General features: G+C 52.9%; 2 protein-coding genes and 1 long non-coding RNA gene across 10 annotated transcripts in view; 1 reads left to right on the top strand and 2 right to left on the bottom strand.

Annotated features, from left to right (window-relative positions):
* The window catches only part of DOP1B (DOP1 leucine zipper like protein B), a 119,383-nt gene extending 116,368 nt beyond the window's left edge, over window positions 1-3,015 (bottom strand). For 4 of the 7 annotated variants that reach the window (XM_051833581.2, XM_051833578.2, XM_051833577.2 and 1 more), the window contains exon 1: window positions 1,941-2,105. The gene's annotated coding sequence lies outside the window, so the exon portion shown is untranslated. Of the gene's footprint in view, window positions 1-1,940; window positions 2,107-2,868 lie in introns of those variants that run through there. The other 3 variants (XR_011387689.1, XR_007914535.2, XM_051833576.2) reach the window with 2 other exon arrangements.
* A 63-nt stretch (window positions 3,016-3,078) lies between these two features.
* LOC138849230 (uncharacterized) lies at window positions 3,079-18,261 on the top strand. 2 transcript variants are annotated; one of them, XR_011387690.1, is made up of 2 exons: window positions 3,079-3,496; window positions 16,581-18,261. It is a non-coding gene; the product is annotated as an uncharacterized lncRNA (long non-coding RNA). The 2 variants fall into 2 exon arrangements; XR_011387691.1 differs by lacking the exon at window positions 16,581-18,261 and adding an exon at window positions 7,221-8,750.
* On the bottom strand, window positions 8,428-18,940 carry LOC100345975 (carbonyl reductase [NADPH] 3). The gene is made up of 3 exons (XM_002721255.5): window positions 18,652-18,940; window positions 16,803-16,910; window positions 8,428-8,918 (listed from the first exon to the last, which is right to left on the bottom strand). The coding sequence occupies exons 1-3, from the start codon at window positions 18,938-18,940 to the stop codon at window positions 8,482-8,484; spliced, it is 834 nt and encodes a 277-aa protein (XP_002721301.4). The 3' UTR covers window positions 8,428-8,481.
* Between the last annotated feature and the right edge of the window lie 326 nt (window positions 18,941-19,266).

The following is a 19,266-nucleotide window of genomic DNA, read 5'->3' on the forward strand; positions in this document are numbered from 1 at the left end:
CTCTGATAAGTGTCGAGGTGCTGGGGAGAAGACACAAGTAATTCAGGGTTCCTACTCTCCAGCTCATGGCCTCATAAAAGAGGAAACAGCCAAGCACACGATTTCGATTTAATGAGGCACACGCAGTGACAGAGGGAGGGCTGAAGTCGCAGCGTCTGACGCTGGCAGGAACAAAGAGGAAGTCCAGCTACCGGCAGGGGAGTCCTCCCAGGCCGCAGGTGTGGGCGGCCAGGGGAACCAGGAAGAGGCTGCCCCAGCGATAAGGTGTGTGCTTAGGAGGTGGGGTGCGGGAGGCACGCGGGGCGTCAGCCAGGTGAGAGCAGGAAACTTGGGCAGCCCAGTACGCGGCCAGTCTGACAAAGAAAGCACTGTCTGCGTGGCCAACAGCACAGGTGCAACGTATGGAAGCAATTGATCAAGCAAGCTCCTTTATTTAAAAACACAGGGCCCTTGATGTGATAGTACCCACGCCTTCTGTGTGAGCTTGCGACATCCGTCAGTAGGTAGGCATTTATCTCATGCAACACCCAAGCGGCCAGGGAGAGCCCCAAGATAAGGACATGGGGGTCAGGGCATGCAGCTGGCAGACCCAGGACAGTGGCTCCGGTCAGTGATAGCACTGGGCCTCCCCTGGTGGTATAACTAACAGTTCAGTCCTGGGGCCGGCGCTGTGTAGCGGGTAAAGCAGCCGCCTGCAGTGCTGGCATCCCATACGGGCACCGGTTCGAGTCCTGGCTGCTCCACTTCCCATCCAGCTCCCTGCTAATGCACCCAGAAGATGGCTCAGTGCCTGGGCCCCCGCTCCCACGTGGGATACAAGGATGAAGCTCCTGGCTCCTGGCTTTGGCCTGGCCCAGCTCTGGCTGTTGCAGCCATTTGGGGAGTGAACCAGTGGACGGAAGCTCACTCTCTCCCTGTCTCTCTGTAACTCTACCTTGCAAATAATAATAATAAAGAATATTTTCAATAACATAAAAAAAAAAACCAGTTCAGCCCGTATAGACCTTGGGCCAGTGGTCTCGCGGTGTAACCTGGATACCTTCTGTGTGAGAGGTCCAGCGTTCCAGGGAGGCTGACGGTCACAGCCTACAATCAGATCTTGCAAAGTTGTCATACAAGCCGGTGCGCCTACTTCCAGAGGCAGAAAGAAGGTCGGCGGGAAACCTCTCACCGGATCCATTCTTCCCAGGAACATGGGCGCAAGTGAAAAAGCCGGCTGCCAGCTAACCACGGAAACTCCCTGTGAACACGCTGGCCTCGAGCGAGAACACCTCACCCGCAGGTAATGACCCTTGCTCGGCCCACGCTCGCCCATGGGCTTCACTGACTCCAGGACACAGTAAATCTCGAATTTGGGTTTTCCGAGTGCTCATTAAATTATGGGAGAGAAGAAAAATAATAATAAAAAAATCCTACCCAGGCCTCCCCGTCCCGCGGTGCCGGCAGCACCTGCAGGAATCCCCGCGGGTGGCGGCCGGGAACCCGCACCCCGGCTCCGATCGCCTCTTCCCGCACAGGTCGGGGATTCCGCCTCGTCCCCGGCCAGGACCCCGCGGAAGCCAAGGCCGAGAGGGCACGGCGGGCGGTGACCCCCCTGACCTCCACCTGCCGGCCCCAGGCCGCGCCCGGCCCCGCGAGGCCGCGCCAGCACCGCCTCCTCGGCCCGCAGCCGGCCCGGCCCGGGGGCCCCTTCCGCGCTGCCCTCCTTGGGTCCCCGGCCGGAGCCCCCACGCCCACGCGCGGCCTGGAGGGGCCAGCCCCGCACTGCAGCAGCGCGCGCCGCGGGCCCGGCCCCGCAGCCACCTGCATCCCGCGCCGCCCGGAAAGGACCCCGGCACCGCCTCGCCGCTCGCGGGCTCCGCGGGCAGGAGACGCCCCGGCTCGGCTCCCGCAGCTCTGCCCCGCGGCCGAGGCAGTGGGCGCCGGGCCGGGCGACTTACCGGCGGCGGAGGCGGCCTTTCTCGGCGGACGCGCCCACGTGCGGCGCGGAGGACCCCGCCGGGCTGCGGGAGACGCCGAGGGCCGGGGCTGCGGCGCCGCCAGGAGCCGGGACCGCCGAGGAAACGCCGCGCCCGAGCCCCAGCAGCCGCGGCTCTGGGAGGCGGGGCGGAGCCGGGAGGCGGGGACTCGGCGCTGGGGCGTGGCCTCCGTGGGTGGGGCCGGCTGGGAGGCGGAGGCTTGACGCATGGGGGCGGGACCTGGGTGCGCGAGGCGGGGCTGGGAGGTGGGCCCTCGCCGCTCGGGGGCGGAGCCGAGAGCGAGGCCGGGGGTTGTTCGCCGCGCGCGGACGGCGCTGGGCGGGGCCGGAAGGCGGGGTCGCAGCGCGCGCGCGCGAACCTGTTCCGGCACCCCCGCCGTAGCCAAGTCGGGGAGCCCGAGTGGGGACTTCCCCCACGTGGGCGTCGTCGCCTCGCGCCTGGGCTGCTGAGGGAAGGGCCTCGTGCAGGTGGGCGGGATGGCGTCCTCTCCGCACCGGCGGCTCCCCTGACAGACCGCGATGACGGGCGCCCTGCGGCCGTGGCCTGCGCCAGGTCATCCACTCGTGCTTTGAGGCACAGACAGTAGAACCGCGGAGCCCGAGCCTGGAGCCCGGCGCCTGGCGCGCCCCAGCCGTCGGGGTCACGCACCCTCGGGGAGGAGGCGGGGGAGCCCTCCTTCCCGCGCTCGGGGCCGCCGCCCCTCGATCTTGGCGGGCGCTGCGCGGCGGGGAAGGGGAGGTCTTTTCTCCCCGTTTTTCCCCGGCCTGAGCTCGTGATGTGGGCTTGGCGTGGGACGGCCAGCGTCCTGTCAGCTCGGGCGTCCCTGTCGCCCAGAGTACCCGAGTGGAGTGGGCCCCACAGCCGCAGGGCCCGCGCGCCTTGCGCCCACCTGTGCGCTGCCCCAGGGGGGCTCCCAGCCAACCCAGACGGGGTCCCCCGCTGATCGAGGTGGTCTTTGAGGGGTCCTGGGGGATTTCCAGAGCTTCTTCACGAAGGCTAGGCAGTGCGTGGATGAGCTTTACAGACAGGGGCGCGCCATCGACGCTGGGAAGCCGTGCGGAACGCTGTGTATGCGTGTTTCTGGGGGAAAGGCATCCATCCAGTCGGTATCAGATGACGCCAACAATATCTTAATAGTTTGGGTTGCCGAACCTCTGGCCCCGCCCTGCTGCTGATTCTAATTCCATCCGCATTGGACACAGACCAAGTGCCCTAGAAGCAAATTCTCTAAGTGCCAAATTTTAAGCATGATTGCAAAGCAGAAGCAGAGGAAAACTAAAAGGATGGAGCCACATTTAGCATGGGAATAAAAAAAATTCATGAAAGTTGGATTTTTAATGGAGATACATTAAATGCTACTTTGGCAAAAAAAAAAAAAAAATTGGCAAACAGGTACTTTTCGTTTTGGTTCTTGAAATCCTTGCCACACTTCCTGCTCTGAACTAACAGAGACGACAGAACTGCTTTATACTCACCATTGAAGAGAGCGAGAACAGCCTGCCTCAAAGCCACCATGTGTAAGTTTGTGCCAACACATTTATATTTTTAAACTGTGCCTGGAAAGAACTCCAGCTGTATGGCGGAGGGGTAAACTTGAAGTTGATAGGGTTACCTATTGGAAGTTGTTACAAGAATGACTCAATTTATAATCAAGGTTGACAGTAAATGTGCAACGTTAACATTTGAATATTCTTACAAGGAATGTTTTCTTAGGTCGAGTTGTCTTTTTGCACTTAGAAGTCTGCTTAGCTGTCCGTGGTCCTCTGTGTAAGACATGTAAAGGGAATGGATTCCTTGTATATTAATATCCAGGCCGGTGCCGCAGCTCACTAGGCTAGTCCTCCGCCTGTGGCGCTGGCACCCCGGGTTCTAGTCCCAGATGGGGCACCGGATTCTGTCCTGGTTGCTCCTCTTCCAGTCCAGCTCTCTGCTGTAGCCCGGGAAGGCAGTGGAGGATGGCCCAAGTCCTTGGGCCCTGCACCCGCATGGGAAACTGGGAGGAAGCACCTGGCTCCTGGCTTTGGATTGGTGCAGTGTGCCAGCGTAGTGGCCACTTGTTGAGTGAACCAATGGAAATGGAAGACCTTTGTCTCTCTCTCTCTCTCACTGTCTAACTCTGCCTGTCAAAAAATAAATAAATAATAATATCCAGATGAATTAGGTCATTTCCAATTAAATTTAAATCAGAACTTTAATCCTCTCCCTTTTGGACAGGAAAGAAAGGATTATTATCAGAGCGCTGGCTCAGACTGCCCGACCCAGGTAGACACATCCTGAGTCGTTGCTATACAGATCCTGGTGATCCTCAAAGCCTGTTTCTTCTGTGAACTAGCTCACACACCCTGCGCCTGGGTAGTAACGATGGCTTCCCCATCGGCTCTGCCCGCTGCTCTCCCTGTGTCTCTCTTGGTGCCGAGGAAGTCTTTGCCCTTCCATATTTGACACTATGCCCGCTTTGCGGCTGAGTTGCGGTAACAAGGGAACCTTTGTCGCACCTGTCACTGTCTCCTGTTACATCTCCACGTGACACCACTCTTCAGATCCCTAGTCTGTCACACAGCTTGCTGCAGTTCAGTGGGTAAAGGAAAAATCCAGGGCTGGTCCAAAGCTGATGCTGGGTGTGGGTTGAACACCCTGGCCTCAGCCTAGAGACGTGGATCACAGAAAAGCCGCGCGAGTGGGCCCGCTGGCTCCGTCTGGCACCTGAAAGAGCGTGTTGCACGAGAGAATCCATTGAGATACGCCTCTTCTCAACTTTCTTTTTTCTCTACGGGAAAATGTATACAGGATGATTTGGGGGTGTGATAGCCGTATAGCTTACAAATCTTTTAGGTCAAATGTGTCACCTCCCTGACTTCTACACCGAAAGAGGTGCCCGTGGTTTGTAGAGGCGTGAAAGTGAAGCTGGCTGTGCCTGGTACTAGGTCCCAAGGAGCTCGGCAGTCAGGCAGTCCTTGCTCTGACCCTGGCTCTTGACTCTTAACTGGGTGATCTTGGGTGACTTAATTAACCTTTGCAAGCCTTCATTCATCTGAAAAACGACACAGATCCTTACCTTAAAGGCCTATTTGAAGAATCACATAAAACCACGCCTGGGCTGTATTAGAACATGACCCCTCTATGGCCTTGTATGCCATGGGTTCATTTTTTTTTAAAGATTTTATTTATTTATTTGAGAGGAAGAGTTATAGACAGTGAGAGGTAGAGACACAGAGAGGTCTTCCTTCCATTGGTTCACCTCCAAATGGCCGCAATGGCTGGAGCTGCGCCGATCCGAAGCCAGGAGCCAGGTGCTTCTTTCAGGTCTCCCACATGGGTGCAGGGGCCCAAGCACTTGGGTCATCTTCCACTGCTTTCCCAGGCCACAGCAGAAGGCTGGAATGGAAGAGGAGCAGCTGGGACTAGAACTGGCGCCCATATGGGATTCCGGCGCTGCAGCTGGAGGATTAGCCTATTGTGCCATGGTGCCGGCCAGTCATGGGTTCATAATTCATGACGTTGTGTTCCTTTCGAGTCCAAGCTCAATCATTGTTTTTTTATTTCCTTCATAGCATACCACGAAACATTTTCATGCACTTTTATTAGTTAGGCTCCTTTTGATTGCAAATAATCACTCAATTCAACCTAGCTCAAGAGGAAGGGAAATTTATTTTAAGGTATCAGAGCATCTCATAGAACCAAGGGTTTCAGGAGTGACCCAAGGCCGCTGTAGAGAGGGGGCTTCTGTTTGGGCCACTGTGTAAATGCTCCTCTGGCTGAGGCCCAGCTCCCTCTGCTCATTAGACCCAAGGTGACACCTAGGCACTCACAGTAACAGCTCGGATCGGGTCCAGCTAGCCCTGCTTTTAGAGGAAGGTTGCAACAGTCAACAGAAGCCAGCAGGGCAGTCACCTGTGGTGCTGCAGTTCAAACAGGACAGAGCAGGAGGGCGTGCAGGAGATACCACCCGGGGAGTGGGTGCTGGTCCAGGGGCTGCCACAGCACTTCTCTTGAGAAACATTGACCACTGGTTGCCAAGGGTTGTCCAAGTGGGCTCCATGCCTCCAAAAACATCAAGGTGATTGGTTAGAGATAAATGAGAGGGAAGGAACACAAAATACATACAAGGGGCTGGCTGGCTTCCTTCTGCATTTTCCTGTCTGTGTCTTTGGCAGGCACAGCTTGGAAGAGCTGTGTGGTTCCTGTGCCTGTCATCAGCAGGACTCTGGGGGTTGGGTGCAGAGGGAGGACCAAGTATGTGTGAGGTGCAGGAAATACACTGAAGCCATCAAGATATTTTCAGAGCCAGAAAAACCATTAGGCTGTCTCAGGAGCCGTGTCCCCAGATAAGTGTTGGCGCAGGTTTGATTTCGTCAGTGATGCAGATGTCCTAAAGGAGGGGAAAGGCAGTCAGATGGAATTCAGACACTGTCCCAAGTGGTGAGAGAGGGAGTGAGGGTTGTGATAGTTAAACTGACACTCGAGGTGTTATGAGAACTCAGAGCTGGGAACAATAAACTGCTGTGCCTTGTGTTAAGCCAGACATAATGGAGGACCCCTCCAATAAATGGGACCTTGAGCGTTCTGTACCTGTCTGACTCCCTAAGGGAAATCAGCAGTATTCCTTATGGCCACTGTGCTGATGTCTGATAGGATGTGACGCTCATGGATAACCAAAAGGGGCGAGAGCAGTGGTGCTGTGGGTTAAGCTTCACCTGCCATGCTGGCATCCCACCTGGAAGCCTAGGTCTGAGTACACTTGACTCTGCTTCCAGTCCAGCTTCTGCTGACGAGCCTGGAAAAGCAGTGGAGGAAGACCCAAGTACTTGGTCCCCTGCCACCCGTGTGGGAGACTCAGATGGAGTTCCTGGTTCCTGGCTTTGGTCTGGCCCAGCTCCAGGTGTTATGGGAATGTGGGGAGTGAATCAGTGGATGGAAGAGCCCTCTCTCTTTCTCTGTGTTGCTCTGCTTTTCACACAAATAAATAAATCTTGGGAAAAAAAAAAGACAAAAGATAAGCCAAATGACAACATTGCTGTAGCCCATGATGAACAACCTATCATGAACTTGGTAACTGTGGAAAACTTGTTTTTTTTTTTTTTCCTTCTTTTGTATTTTTTTCCACTGTGCTCTTGTTGAATTTTTATTGTTACTTGGTGAGCCATTCCTTCTGAAGTCTTGACTCCCTTGCAAATCAATTTCTTCTCTTTCACGAGATCTTTTATCTCCATCTTTTTCCTATGGGGTATAACTGGAACCCAGAAAGCCTGGTTGCAAAACGCATCCCATTCAGAAGCAATCAACTTGAAGTCCCCTGTTGTCATGGAGACTGTCAACGGAAGAACTGCCTTGGGCTGCAGCTTGGAAGGGGCTGACCAGCTGGAGGAGAAGACGTTTGCATGTATCCAAGCCAAGAGATGCTCTGCACACAGATGCCGAAGTGTGAACAAGATGAAAGGGTGACAGGGCAATGGCACAAACAGCCCGGGAAGGATCACAGGATGCAGAATGCAGCCGGAGACCCAGGGTGGACAAAACCGCGGCCTGGTGAAGAAGATGCCTCTCCTGAGTCTGTCAGGCTACACTGCCTCATAAGAACAAGAGCTGAGAGCTTAGCACGTAGCAGGCCACTGGTGTGGACTGAGGTCTTGCCCTCAGCCCAAGACCCAACCCAAACACAGCCACATGTGCTCAAGTCCCCTGTCTCCAAGCTAACGCTAAGTTGTTTGTCTGAGCTTTTGAGAAATAAGGAGACAGAGATAATAGTTCAATCCCCAGATAACCCAGTGTCAGCTGGTATGATAAGGATGTGGCCTAGGCTTTCACCTTTGCAAGGAAAGAAACTTTGAGTGCTCAATCTACTTTTTGTACTGATTCTGCTTTCTCGCCTTTTTCCGTCTGCACCACCAGCCTCCTCTGCTCCGCTCGCTGGAACACTCACCCTGTTTTATAGGAGGCGTTGCCCAATCCTAGAATTGAAAATAAGTCCATTAACATCTTTGAATTTGTTGCAAGTTTATCCTTTGACCGAACCCATAAAAATATTCTCAAATAGCACCAAGTGGAATGAGATAGAAAGGAAGGCCTCAGAGTTTAGGAGACAGCAGATAAATCATCATCCTTACAGAATCAACAAAGTAGAAACCACAGGACGTGGCAGGAAAACGCCCGAGACCTCACTCCATTGTCAACACCACTCACTGAACCACTGGGCCTCTGAGTGCCCCTTGCCCTGGGCCAGCAGCATCTGGGAGCTTCTCTGAAATGCAGGTTCCTAGGCCCATTCCCAGTTTTAGTAGAATCCTAAATTTTGGGTGCTCCCGATGCCCGCTAACACACGAGAGTATGCTCTTTCTCTTGGGCAGAAGAGTTAGGGCCTAGCAGAGTCATTCAGTTCCAGATACCTCCAGGGATTCCAGTGGACACTCCTGCTCAAGAAGAGAAACAGGATCCAATGACAACGCCAGAGTTCACTAGGTCATCCCACCAACATTTATTTAGCATCAAGCTGCAAAGCGGACACTCACCAGCTCTGCACAATTTTGTCACAGACTAGCTGGCCTTGAGGCTCAGTGGCATCTGGAGGCAGGAGGGCCAGGTAGACGGGGGTCTCAGCCCCTTCCTCCACAGTCCTGGAGCCGTGGTCCCCAGCCACGTCTGCCTCCACCCACCCAAGGCAGCACGCGTTCAGCAGAATCCTGTCGGCTTTTCTCTTTTCCTCCAGGCGCCGGGCCAGGATTCTCGACAAGACCGTGACCCCCAGCTTGGACACCCCATAAGCTGAGTGGGGCCAGCCTTCCTTCTCATGCACCTCGTTTTTTGTGTCTTCCACGAACTTGTTCATGAGGTCCACCAGGTCCCCCTCCGTGAGCGTCTCGCATCGGAACTTCTCCTGCAGGTCTTCGCTGCAGTTTTCAAGAGCCTGTAAACCCTGCAAACTACTGATATTCACCACTCGCCCTGGAAAATAGCAAAAGAGGAAGCGTGTCACAGAGAAGCACCAAACGTACACATGAAGTCGTGGTGTAGGGTTAATTGCTGGAGAAAATGACTCTAGGAGGAATAAAATCTAGGCACCCTGGGTTTTTAACATTTATTTGGCCCCTGTTCTCCTAAGGGGAAGAAGAATGCACCTCTGTGAGGGGGGCTCCCTTCTGCTGTGACTTCCCATGGGGTGAGTGGGCTGCAGGTCTATAGTGAGTGGATCCACCAGGCAGCAGATCCCCCTCCAAACATATACACTGATGAACCTACTGCCTGAGGAACAGTGCCTCCCACTGAAGATTGAAGCTCTCCATTTCCGGGTGTGCAGAACACCCTATGGCTGTGAGCAGCCACTCCTCTCCCTGCCTGTCAGTTCCCAGGTCAAGCAGTCCCTGGGACTGACCCCTGCCTGTCCTTAGTGATGGGCACATGGAGTGGGTCAATTCTCCATCCTGGGTTGATTTCATTGTTTTTTAGTTCAAAGTTAATGTATTAGTATTTATTAATTTATGAATTAATATTCACTTTGCTAATAATTTATAGCTATTAAAAACACAGTTGGGGCCATAAAAATATACACAGGCCAAAAACTATACAATAATTTCCCCAAACCATTAAATATGTGATTGACAAATTTTTTCCCAGTATCAAAGAAACACCAAAATACCTATTTTGGTAGGGTCCTTTTTTTTTTTTTTTTTTTTTTTAAAGATTTATTTATTTGAAAGAGTTACAGAGAGAAAGGGGGAGAGAGAGAGATCTATTTGCTTTTTCTTTTTTTTTTATTTTGACAGGTAGCGTTATAGACAGTGAGAGAGAGAGACAGAGAGAAAGGTCTTCCTTCTGTTGGTTCACTCCCCTAATGGCTGCCACGGCCGGCGCTGTGCCGATCCAAAGCCAGGAGCCAGGTGCTTCCTCCTGGTCTCCCATGCGGGTGCAGGGCCCAAGCACTTGGGCAATCCTCCGCTGCCCTCCCTGGCCACAGCAGAGAGCTGGCCTGGAAGAGGAGCAACCAGGACAGAATCCGGCACCCCAACCGAGACTGGAACCCGAGGTGCCGGTGCCACAGGCGGAGGATTAGCCAAGTGAGCCATGGCACCGGCCAAGATCGATTTTCCATCTGCTAGATTACTCCCTGAATGGCCACGAAGGCCAGGGCTGGGCCAGGCCAAAGCCAGGAGTCAGGAGCTTCATCCAAGTCTCCCACATGGGTGCATAAACCCAAGTACTTGCACCCTCTTTTGCTGTTTTCCTAGGCCATTAGCAGGGTGCTGGATCAGAATAAAACTAGCACCCATATGGGATGCCGGCATTGTAGGTGGTGGTTTAACCCACTATGCCAAAACGCTGGCCTCAGTAGGTTCTTTTCTTGCATAGTATCCTGAACCCAATAGAATCACTGAATTTTAAAAAAATATTATTTATGAGAGAGAGAGAGCGCGCGAGCTCCCATCTGCTATTTCATTCCCCAGATACCTGCAGTGGGAACCAGGAGCTCAATCTAGATTTTCATTACGGGTGGCAGGAACCCAAGGACATGAGCGATCACCACGGCCTCCAGAACCTGCATTAGCAGGAAGCTGGAGTTGGGCGGAGGAGGGAATTAAACCCAGACGCTCCAATGTGAGATACTGGTGTCTCAGCCGCCAGGCCAAATGCTGGCCTGGGATCACCGGGTTTCGTTACATTTTCTGAACAGCCCTTATCCCTGCAACCCATTTAGGCGGAGGCCAACATTCTATGGGACACCTCGTGGGCCCTAGTTCCCTGTGGAGACACCCTCACTTACCCCAGGTGCTGAGACCATTCCGTATTTTTTTCTTTGCTTTTCTCTCTCTTACTTTTGATGCTAATATGAGGGTTCTTCCAAAGGTACATGGAAAATGGACTTAGAAAAGATAAATTTGTTTTGGTACAAAAAATTTTTAAATCTGTGCAGCATCACTTTCTTGGAATGTGCAAGATCCTTCTGTGTAGATCCCTCACATGTATTTCCTTCTTAACTTTTAATTTTGAAAAATTAGAAAAATCCAAAGAAGTTGCAAGAATAGCTCAATAAATGCTCATATCACTTACCTAAGTTTACCCTCAGGGTGAACATTTTGACCCGCTGCCCCCTCTTTCCCTGTGTCTCAGTTGTAGATACTTATACAGCTTCTACCTTCAGTACTTTAGTATATACATGCCAACCAGGACATTCCCCTGCATAATCAGTCATGGCCACACTCAGGACGGTGACAACGGTCCAAATCTATGATCTAAAAATAGAGTCCCCATTCAGCTGTCTCTAGTTGTCCCAATAATGTTCCTTTACCGTTTTTGTCTTTTTTTTTTTTTTTTTTGTCAGGCAGAGTGGACAGTGAGAGAGAGAGACAGAGAGAAAGGTCTTCCTTTTGCCGTTGGTTCACCCTCCAATGGCCGCCGCGGCCGGCGCGCTGCGGCCGGCGCACCGCGCTGATCTGATGGCAGGAGCCAGGAGCCAGGTGCTTTTCCTGGTCTCCCATGGGGTGCAGGGCCCAAGCACCTGGGCCATCCTCCACTGCACTCCCTGGCCACAGCAGAGGGCTGGCCTGGAAGAGGGGCAACCGGGACAGAATCTGGCGCCCCGACCGGGACTAGAACCCGGTGTGCCGGCGCCGCTAGGCGGAGGATTAGCCTAGTGAGCCGCGGTGCCGGCCTTGTCTTTTTTTTTTTAAGGATTTACTTATTTATTTGAAAGGTGGAGTTACAGAGAGGCAGAGGCAGAGAAAGAGAGGTCCTCCACCTGCTGGTTCACTCCCCAAATGGCCACAATGGCTGGAGCTAGGCCAATCTGAAGCCAGGAGTCAGCACTTTCTTCCGGGTCTCCCACATGGGTGCAGGGGCCCAAGCACTTGAATCATCTTCAACTGCTTTCCCAGGCTATAGCAGAGAGCTGGATTGGAAGTGGAGCAGCCGGGACTCGAACTGGCGCCCACATGGGATGCTGGCACTGCAGGCGGCAGCTCCACCCGCTATGCCACAGTACCGGCCCCACCGTTTTTGTCTTAATCCAGGGACAGTGTGTGAGAATGGATTGCATTTCAGTTTATTTTAATCTAGAGGAGTTGACAATGACTTTTTTTTTTTTTTTAAAGAGGCTAGAGAATTATTTGGTAGTACTTTCCCCAGTTTGGATTGGCCTGGTTTTCTCATGATTAGATTCACTTTGATATTTTGGCCAGGAACACCACATCAGCTTTCATTACCTTCCAAACACCTTGATTCTCAACCCCTTGGCTGCACTCAGGAATGAAACATCAAAGGGAGAGGAAAAACGAAGAGACACACGTTACAGGAGCTACTCTATGCTTCCAAGGAAATGCTGCTAAGGGAGGGAGGCGTGCTCTGCGATCTGAGGCACATCTCCGGGGAGGGGTTCACTGAGCCTTGGGAAGGGCTGCACTCACCCCACCAGCACCAGCAGCCCGCGCGGAGGTCCGGGTGACTCCACCATGCCCGAAACACCTGCAGGCTCATCCTGGAAAAAGTGGGCAGGTAGCGCCCCCTAGTGGCTTCACAGTTGCTTAACCTAGGAGTATTTACTCTGACTCTTGAACAATTAAGTAAGCCAAAGAGTTTTCTGTAATGTTTAGTTTTATAATTTATTCAGTTGATTTTAAGATTTATTTATTTGAAAGAGTTACAGACACACACACACACACACACTCACAGAGAGAGAGAGAGAGAGAAAGAGAGAGAGGAGAGCTGCCATCCGCCTGTTTACTCCCCAGATGGCCACAATGGCCGGGGCTGGGCCAGGCTGAAGCCAGGAGCCAGGAGCTTCTTTCAGTTCTCCCATGTGGGTGCAGGGGCCCAAGGACTTTGACCATTTTTCATGCTTTTCTCAGGCCATTAGCAAGGAGCTGAATTAGAACTGGAGCAGCCGGCACTCAAACCCACGCTCAAATGGGATGTTGGCATTGCAGGCAGCGGCTTTACCGCTATGCCAGGATGCCGGCCCCTCTGTACTGTTTTAAGGGTAGATGAAGAATGGCTCTTAAACCAGTTTTGCGTGTGGACAAAAATGATTTCCCACAAATCAAAAGGCGATGGTGGTTAGCATTTCGACCCTCTGGTCATATGTTTTTCCAAGGTTGTAAAAGAGACTCCTGCAGTGAGAAAGGATGCTACAGGGAACTGATTAAAGAGAGTCAGTCGCCTGTTCTCGGTTAGTCTCTGGGCTTCGCCCTCCAGAGTCTTCCAGTATCTTTCAGAATGGCTTGGTGTCCATCCTGCGGTGCTCTCATTCTTACCTCACTAGAACAAATCTTCCTAGTTGGAAGTCAGAAACCCAGCTACTGTTCCCAGATCTATTACTATCCATCTCTGTTCACTTCCTTGGGCTTCAGCTTCCCTCTCTGTAAGGGGCAGGGACACAAGGTTTCTTCCATACCTTGCAGCTCTCAAATTCCATGATTCTAAAGTTTAGCAGGGAGAGGACCCCCTGATACTTGGTAAAAGACATACAATTGAATGGCATACAATTGAATACCAGGCAGCCATGAAAAAGAGTATGAAAGTTTTCTGTTGTAGTCTGGAATGAGCTCCAGATACAGGCAGGGAAAAAAGTCAGGTGTCAACCACTGTAGGGAGTGTTACCTTCTGTGTAAACAAGTCTTTACAAGGTGCACTTACATTTGGTTAGACTTGTACTTAAAAACTCTATCCTGGGGCCATGGTGCAGTAGGTTAATCATCTGCCTGCTGGGCCACATCCCATATGGGCACAGATTCTAGTCCCGCTGCTCCACTTCCTTTCCAGCTCTCTGCTATGGCCTGGGAAGGCAGTGGAAGTTGGCCTGAGTGCTTGGGCCCCTGTACCCATGTGGGAGACCTGGAAGAAGATCCTGGCTCCTGGCTTTGGATTGGCTCAGCTCCAGCTGTTGGGGCCATTTTGGGAGTGAACCAGCGGATGGAAGACCTTTTTCTCTGTCTCTCCTTCTCACTGTCTATAACTCTACCTCTCAAATAAATAAATAAAATCCTAAAAAACAAACTCTATCCTCTGATCCTGGGCACTCACCAACTCCAGGCAGCTGGACTGAAGCTTCCTTGGCCAGCACCTGCAACTCTACCTGCAGGCGCTCTACAATCCTATCCCCACTAGAGACGAGCACAGAGAATGACCTGTGGGGGTTGGGAGGGAGTGAGAGGGAGAGGAAGCAGGGGTTCAGGTGCAACCTTCACCATATGCCTACTTAGGTTTCAATATCTTTTTATAACCAGGGGCCAGCATTGTTGTGCAGTGGTTAAGCTGCTGCTTGCAATTCTGGCATCCCATATTAAAGTGCCAGTTCGAGTCCTGGCTGCTCCATTTCCAATCCAGATCTCTGCTAATGTGCCTGGGAAGGCAGCAGAGGATGGCCCAGGCACTTGGATCCCTTCCATCAATTGACCAGGATGGGATTCTGGGCTCCTGATTTCAGGCTGGCCTTGTCCAGGCTGTTGTGGCCATCTGGGGAGGGAACCAGTGGGTGGAAGATCTCTCTCTGTGCCTTTCAAATAAAACAATAAATAAAATCTTAATTTTTTTCATATAAAGAGTCAATCCTTACTCAAAATGTTAAATTAAGAAAAGCACAATTCTCCTAAGAACCACAGAGTTCTTCCCAAGACACACAGTTAATGTCTTGGGTAAGAAAAATGCCTAGAAAATCAGGCCTTCATGCCACCCCACTGCACAGTGGCACAGTGGTCGTCCTGTACTCCCGGTCCTTTGTTAGGCATTGTCCCCCTCCCTGTACTCAGAGCTCCATGGATGGCATGCCCCCGTGTCTAACGCTCCCCGTTGCATACCCAGCACACAGCATTACACTTGGGAGATAGAAGGCACTATATTTTGTGGGGAAAGTAATATAAAGTGTTTATCACCTCACCCTTGTCAGAATGGCTAAAATAGGACAGACAGAAAGGAACAAATGCTGGCAAGGATGTGGAGAAAAGGGAATCTTTAGGGGCTGGCGCTGTGGCACGGTGGGTTAAAGCCCCAGCCTGCAGCGCCGGTATCCCATATAGGTGCTGGTTTGAGTCCTGCCTGCTCCTCTTCTGAGCCTGCTCTCTGGTATGGCCTGGGAAAGCAGTAGAAGATGGCCCGAGTGCTTGGGCTCCTGCACCCACGTGGGAGACCTGGAAGAAGCTCTTGGCTCCTGGCTTTGGATCAGATCAGCTCTGGTCGTTGTGGCCATTTGGGGAGTGAACCATCGAATGGAAGACCTCTCTCTCTATCTCTCTCTCTGCCTCTCCTCTCTCTGTGTAACTGGCTTTCAAATAAATAAATTAATTCTTTTTTTTTTAAAAAAAGAAAAGGGAACTTTATAAACTGTTAGTGGGTATGTAAATTAGTGCAGCCACTGTGGAAAACAGTATGGAGATTTATTTCAAAACTAGAAATAAACTTGCCATATGATGCAGCAATCACACTACCATATAACCAAAAGATATGAACAGGTATCAAAGAGATACCTGCACCACCACCTTTATAGCAGCACTGTTCACAATAGTCAAATTTTGGAACCAACGTGTCCATCATCAGATGAGTGGCTAAAGAAGATGTGGAATATTATTCAGCTTTGAAAAAGAATGAAATTTTACTATTTCTAACAAAGTGCCTGTAAGCAGAGGGTCCCATGTTGAGTGAAGTATGCTAGACACAGAAAGACAAATATTGCAAGTTCTCCCTTATATGTGGGAGCTAACATTTTTTAAAAAATGAAATCCCTTATACCTAAATACAATAGCATGTCTAGTATTTAAAAAAAAGAAAATTATCAGTATGGACAAGATATTTCCTAATAAAGACAAATTCTTTTGCATTTTCTGAATCAGTTTAATGAAGTTTAGCCCAAGAAGGAAGACAGGGAATGTCTTTTTTTTATTTTTTTTTAAGATTATTTATTTATTTAAAGCCAGAGTTTAGAGAGAGAGAGAGAGAGAGATCTTCCATCTGCTTGTTCACTCCCCAGATGGCTGGGCACCAGGTTGAAGCCAGGAGCCAGGAACTTACTCCAGGTCTCCCATGTGGGTGGCAGGGACCCAAACACTTGGGCCATCTTCTATTGCTTTTCCCAGGCTACCAGCAGGGAGCTGGATTGGAAACAGAGCAGCCGAGACATGAACTGTCACCTGCATGGGATGCTGGCATTGTAGTTGGTGGCTTTAACCATCATGACACAATGCCAACCCCAGGGAGTATCTTAATGCTCGGAGAGATACGATCCTGGGACTGGCATTGTGGTGCGGTGAGTTAAGCCGCTGTTTGCAATGCAATGCAGCATCCCATATTGGAGCATGGGTTTGAGCTGTGCTTCTCTGCTTTTGATCCAGCTTCCCGCTAATGCACCCGGGAAGCAGTGGAAGATGACGCAAGTGCTTGGGTTCCTGCCACCCATGTGGGAGACCTGGATGAAGTTCCAGGCTCCTGGTTTTGGTCTTGCTCACCCAGGCTATGTTGGCCATTTGAGAGGTGAACCTGCAGAGAGAAGATTGATTTCTCTCTCTTTCTGTCACTCTGCCTTTCAAATAAACAATTTTTTTTTAAAGAAGTGATACTATCCCCCAGTGGACCAGGTGTGATCAGAGGCAAGGGTCTTTGTGAACTTGAAACATCTTGTCATTCTAGGGCGGAGTTCATGGTAGATTCTAAGAGCTTTGAGATACTGCCCACATGCCTTTGCACCCTGAAGCTAAGATGCTCAAGTGAAGAGTCAGACACTGTAAGAGAAGAAGGACGCTGTCTACTCTCCCGCTACAGAGAACAGGCACCCTGGGTGACTCCTGCAGGCAGCCCTGTCCAGGGAGTCTGAGGCTGACTCCTTCCTGACTCCCTGCTCACGGGGCTTACCATGAGGTTTCATGATCGGCAGCAACTCGGTGCAGACGTTTCTCGTGGCAAAGAAGTTTGTCTTCACTGTCAGCTCCGCTTGGATATCAAAAGGTGTCGGATCATCAGCTTTCAAAAGGAGAAAGAAGCAACGAGACCGTCATACAATTTTCCTGAAAGTCATATGACACAGTGGATCCTATAGGATAGCAATTCAAGGGGACACAGGTAGCAGCGAAGCAACTTTTACATCACCAAGTTGATGGTCCTCAGATCTGGGTGTGTATCAGTCACCTGCAGGGCTTGGTGACGCTCTGCGTTCCCAGTTGATGCAACAGCAGCTGGTCTTCAGCCACACTTAGAGAACTCCTGGCTTTGACCACTGCTCAAACTTGATGGCGCATAGAAGGTAGGAGAGCGCTTCAGCAAGTCCAGGGGCTCAGCAGTTAAGACACTGGGATGATGCTTGCATCCCGAATCAGTTCCTGCTCACGTGGACCCTGGAACCAGGTGATGGCTCAAGACACTGAGCTTCTGCCACCCACGTGGGAGACCTGGACTGAGCCCCCAGCTCTAACTTTGGCCCAGCTCAGCTCCAGCTGTTGCGAGCATTGGGGGGAGACCACTGTTGGACTTTAAATGACTTCTAAAGTTCATGGAAGATGGAATGAAAAATGTTTATCGCAGTGGGAAAACATTGTGAAATGCACGCAAAAGAGGAGGGTCTTCTGAAACTTTGTGGAAAATGCCTATCATGAAAACTGCAAGAATTTCAGTGTTTTGCACCAGAACAAGCTTTTCTTTCCATTTCCCCACGAACGTTTCCAAGTCCTGGTGTACCTGGGGATTCTGTGAAAACGCAAATTTTGTCAGCCCGTTGGGCGCCGGAGATTCTGCACTGCTAACCAATGTCCAGGCTCGCAGGTGCTGCTGGCCCACAGCCCATATTTTGGGGGGCGACAGATCCCAGTTCACCCAGGTCCCTCCTGGAGGGTAATTATCCCCTAGCTGAGGTTGTTTGGGGGGGGGTGTGTGTCAGCTCCGCCCTGTGCCCCGCCCCGCCAAGCCCCTGGAAGCCTGCACGCAGAGTTACAGGTGCTGCGCTGGGAGCCCCGCGCCGCGCTGCGCTGGTGAGTGCCCAGGGCGGCGGACCGAGGCCTCCCCACGCTGGAAGCGAAGTGGTCCCGTTGATTTCTTGTACCGCCAGCACAGGGCTGAGTTCAAGAACTTACTTAACCGAGTACTGCTTACAACCTGTAAGCTCCTTGATTCTTCTTCGCCCCTGAAATAAGCATGTTTGCGACCCAACGGCAGCCGCCCTGGAGAAGGGACCCGAGGCTCTCTTCCCTTCTGCCGGAGCCCAGCGAATCTCGCGGTTGAGCGGGGTTTGAAAGGCACTGGTGTGCACTAGCGCGCTCGTTGCCCGCGCGCGGCAGATGCCTCCCGCCTGCCATGAATGCGCCCTTGTTCCAGCGAAAGCGAAAGCTCCAGGCGGGGCTGGGCCACCCCCTCGCGGAGAAGATTCTCGCAACGGACAGAAAACCTCCACGAGCTGAGCAGGGCGTGGGCCCCTCCCAGGAGGCCGCTTCTCTTGCAAACAACAGCGACTGACAGTTCCGGGAGGGCCCAGGGCGGCGCACAGGCCCACACAGGCCCGCGGGCGGGGCGCGCGGTGTCCCGCGCCAGGGCTCGCCCCGCGCTCTGCGAACCACGGGAAAGCGAAAACCCGCCGGGAGAGGCGGGAGCTGAGCGCATCCCGAGGGGCCTCCCTCCCCGATCTCTCTAACGGGCCGTTGGGGGCGCCTGCTGTTCTCTGCCCCGCACTCTCGAGGCGTCCCAGGGACCCTCGTCCTCCCAGCCCCTCACCTACTCTGGAAGGCGATGGCCGCGTTGTTGACCAGCACGTTGAGGCCCCCGTACTCCCGGCGCAGGAAGTCGCGCAGGGCGCGGATGCTCTGCAGGTCCGTGATGTCCAGCTGGTGGAAGCGCGGGCTCAGGCCCTCGGCCTGCAGCTGCTGCACGGCGGCCCGGCCCCGCGCCTCGTCCCGCGCCGTGAGCACCACGTCCCCCGAGAAGAGCCGGCACAGGTCGCGCGTGATGGCGAAGCCGACGCCCTTGTTGGCGCCGGTCACCAGCGCCACGCGGCTGCAGGACGACATGGCTGGGCGCTCGGGACACCTGTGCAAGAGAGCGGACCCGGCCGCCGATCCCCGATGGCGCGTACTGCGCGGAGAGCCGCGCGGAACTCAGTTCTGGGATCCAGCCGGGCAACTTCTGGAGAGCAAGGCCCCTGGCCTGGGTCCCTCCCCTCCGAGGAGGGGCTGTCCGCTCCCTAAGCTTTCGTAACGCCCCGGCTCCCGGGGCCGCCCCCTCCCAGCGCTGCGCCCTAGTGGATCCCGGCTCCGAGTGCGGCGAGTGCCTGAGAAGCGAGGTTCGCGCCCGGCAAAACCGGACGGGGATGGGTCAGCAGGGGCCGCAATGCACT

The sequence above is a fragment of the Oryctolagus cuniculus genome, chromosome 4 (assembly GCF_964237555.1).
Source record: "Oryctolagus cuniculus chromosome 4, mOryCun1.1, whole genome shotgun sequence".
Lineage (NCBI taxonomy): Eukaryota > Metazoa > Chordata > Mammalia > Lagomorpha > Leporidae > Oryctolagus > Oryctolagus cuniculus.

Coding starts and splice junctions, on each gene's coding strand:
- LOC100345975 (XM_002721255.5), bottom strand. CDS start 18,940: ATGTCGTCCTGCAGCCGCGTGGCGCTGGTGACCGGCGCCAACAAGGGC. Junction 16,911..18,651: donor CGCGGCCATCGCCTTCCAGA/GTAGGTGAGGGG, acceptor TCCTTTTGAAAG/CTGATGATCCGACACCTTTT. Junction 8,919..16,802: donor GCCGATCATGAAACCTCATG/GTAAGCCCCGTG, acceptor GCTATTTTCCAG/GGCGAGTGGTGAATATCAGT.